The 3,558-nt window shown below is 40.1% G+C and overlaps 1 protein-coding gene across 2 annotated transcripts in view; it reads left to right on the top strand.

The window, feature by feature from the left end:
* Window positions 1-3,178: 3,178 nt before the first annotated feature.
* Lin7a (lin-7 homolog A (C. elegans)) overlaps window positions 3,179-3,558 on the top strand; it is a 145,715-nt gene continuing 145,335 nt past the window's right edge. Inside the window, exon 1 of one of the 2 annotated variants that reach the window (XM_005374368.2) lies at window positions 3,179-3,528. In XM_005374368.2, the coding sequence (XP_005374425.1) occupies window positions 3,486-3,528 (43 nt within the window). In that variant the 5' untranslated portion in view covers window positions 3,179-3,485. The remainder of the gene's footprint in view (window positions 3,529-3,558) is intronic. The other variant, XM_005374369.2, reaches the window with a different exon arrangement.

Genomic DNA, 3,558 nt, shown 5'->3' with positions numbered 1-3,558 from the left:
AACTTCAAAAAAATAGTTATTTATATTCTAATAGGCATTTTACTCATCTTTATCTAATGCTAGTTTGATAAAGCTGTGTAGATTTAAAAGCATAATGTGACATGTTGAATTAGTCAAAAATATTTGCTAATACCCAGCTTCAAAGAATTTCAGTTTGATAGTACAATTTCCTCATCGGAAACTGTGTTCATTATACTCCATTTCTAATCTAACTTAGATTTTCTTAGTATGCTAATTTTTTAGGCAAACATCCTAATTTTGTCATATAATTTAAAAACTTTCAATTAAGTGAAATAGACCTTAACTAGTTTTAAATGAACCTTCTAAAAGGAACAGATTTTATATTTCAAAGTAGGCAGTTTTATTATTAACCTGTATTTACTTAAATTGAAACCAGTATAATGATTCTTTAGTCCTTTGGCCTAAATTTCCTTCATACATTCCTTTCTTTGTATATATCTCAAGCACAAAGAAAACAAGATGAAACAATGTATATGCAGATTCTTCACATGGTATTTAATCACTAAATAATTAATCTTATATATTATGTGTGTATATGTACATACCTATATCTGGAACTCGCAAATGAAAGGTTAAAGTCGCTAAATTTTCAATAAGATAGGATCAAAAGTAGTATTTCTTAGTTTTGAAACAGAAATACCAGGTACTACTTAAACCTCTCTGAGTCTCAGTTTACTTAGCTCCAAAACTGGATGAGAATGCCCATTTTTCTAGACTAAAAAGAGAAGGAAAAAAGGAGAGGCAGGAAGGGAGGGAGAAAGGAATTGCTAACCTAGAATCCAACCTGCCATGCATAAATTACTTAATAAGTATTTACTGAATTAATTCCATCAAAATGAAGTTATCACCATACTAAACTACTGCATATCATTTAAAGAGGGTTGTGAGTGTGTAACCAAATAACTAAAATAAAGGTATAATTAGAGATAGTTTAACAATTCTGATTAATCTACAACAAAGCAACCAGTATGGAATAAGTCAGGTGCACAGACCTTGATGAAATATTGTCATTGGTACAGGACTGACCAATTACTTATGAGATCTAAGCATGGGTATATCCACCCAAGGAAAAAAAAGAGATTTAGGAAATTCTCTTACATCTTTGAGTATCTTGAAATGAAGTTACAAATTTTGTAGAAAGACATTATTCGTACTTCTGGAATACACATTTTAATATAATGGTCTATCAATCACTTTCACACTTGTAAGCTAAAGTCGTTGAACTTGCCACTATCAAAAATAATAACTGATGTATGCATAATGATTTGTTCTTCCTCTTATTTTCCTTCTTAATCCTAAAAAACAAAAATCCTACAGAGTACCACAAAGGAACAACGGATAGAATAAATTTTCAGTAAGGGAGCTCGAGACATAAGTCAGGGAGCATGCCATGAAATGTCTGGTGCTCAAGATTCATTAGGAAATAAAAATTCACAAACCCTGCCTTCATAAACTCCACACTCTGGGATTTGTATTCAAATATGTACAATTAGGCTTTTTAGACTTATGAATTAAGCCAGTAAAATACACATTTCTAAAAGAGTATGTTGTTGAAAAGTCTACATTAGTGGTCGAGGGATTTGTATGTTCTTTGCATCCTCAATTATTGAATAAGCTTTTACATTTTCTGCGAAACCTCTGATATCATTACACACAAGTGAACTTCTTTCTGTTACCTAATTCAGGAAATGTGAATAATGAGTATCAAGTAGAGTGACTGCTTCCCTCTCTGGCTTTTCAAAAGTGCTTCTGTTAGTAAGTGGTGCACTTAATTTGGCCACTTGTAAGTCAGAATTTCCTGCTTTGCCCACTATCTGCCAACTGGGGTTGAGCACTGTTCCCGAAAAGGCAGAAGGGTCATAATACATTGACCTGCAAGAACAGTGCCTAACATAGTGTTTGCTACATTCTTCAGGTGGGTTCTATGCTTGTGTGAATAAATTTATATATTCTTTACTGTTTCCAAAGCATATTCACATGTGTCATCCCACCAGAACCTCACAAAACTCAGTGAGCTTGCAATTAGTTTTCTCCTGTTACTGAATCTCTACAAGATTGAATGTTATTATTTCTCTTGTTTGACAGATGAGGAAACCTAGGATCAGTAACTGACTTTGGCCAAGCACATAATCAAGACTTCCCATTCAAGACCACAGTTCTTTTAAGATACTTAATGAAAAGAAAGTCATATCGAACTATAGTTTTAGGTGCACCTTTAGAGTCTATAAATGTGTTGTGCCCAATCATCTTTGACTTTCCCAATCACTGGTGAAATGTTACTTCTTTTCTCCCCTGTAGACAAGATGGAAAAGATATTTAGAAATCACCCATATTGCAATCAGAAGAAAATGACATCAATTATATGCAAATATTTTGCTGCAAAACAGTGTCTGCTTTTAAGGATTTATTGCTAGCCAGAACAATTCAGCTCCATCACAGGGCAGGGGTTGGGCTCAGCTCTGTGATTTCCAATCCTGCAGCTACAGCCAGCCCCCTTACGCTCATGGAAGATTTCCCTTAGCTTCTTGATCAGGAAATGAGTCCTTACTGTTTCAAGACAGTGACAGCAGCGTTTTCGTTGGGGCAAAGAAATCATAGCACTTGAAGGTTCCAGTAATTAAATCCTGATCAACTGACTCTAAAGTCAGCCTTTTAATGATCCCTCACTAGATCACAGGCCACAGGGACTATACTGAACCCCAAGGTTAGGGCCTGGCACGTGGTAGTAATAATCCTGGCTCTGTTCCTGGCATGTGCTCATCAGTAGTGGTACCTCTCCATGATCACTGGCTATAAACCAACCTGAAGCGGCGCCTAAGAAATATTTTTCAAACTTATTGATAGAAATCGATCTCCACGCTCCTTTTAAAAAGTTATATCCTATACCCCAGTCCTAAAGGGAGACTTCCTGGTGGGACTCTAGCCTTCCGACCGTTACCTTCAATACTGCTATAAACTAACATTCCAAAACTCTTCAACAGAAATTAACAGCAACTACCTTTAAGTCTCAACCACTTTTACACTTAAGGAGATGGGATTATTGGGTTGAAAATTTCTCTTCATCTGAAAAAAACCTTTGTCTCCCCACGTCCCTGCCCCACTTCCCCCTCTTCCCTGACCTGCTCTGAGCATTTCACTGAGTGCAAAGTTGACCGAAAGCCACGCGCAGCCCCCCAGCGCGCTCCCGGCCGCGCAGCGAAGTTCCAGGGCGCGGGGCCGAGTCGCTCGCGGTACCTGCTCGGCTGCGCGCGGCTCTGGAGCTCCGCCGCCGCGGAACAGTTGCGTCCCCATCTGGCTCCCAACCCACCCGCGCCTCCGTCTCCTCCACCACCACCTTGCAGCCGTCCCCGCCGCCCCCTCCTCCGCGGCTTCGCTCCCCGCCCCCGCCCCAGTCTCCTCCTCTTTTTCTCACTACGAGCGCGGCGGAGGCTGGAGCCCAGCGTCCCCCGGCTCCCGCGGCAGACATGGCGACGCTGACGGCGGTGCAGCCGCTCACCCTGGACCGAGGTGAGAGCCGCTGCGCCCCGCGCTCGGCCC

Source organism: Chinchilla lanigera, unplaced genomic scaffold (assembly GCF_000276665.1).
Source record: "Chinchilla lanigera isolate Chin_1 unplaced genomic scaffold, ChiLan1.0 scaffold00004, whole genome shotgun sequence".
Lineage (NCBI taxonomy): Eukaryota > Metazoa > Chordata > Mammalia > Rodentia > Chinchillidae > Chinchilla > Chinchilla lanigera.
This window is presented reverse-complemented; position numbering and strand designations above follow the sequence as displayed.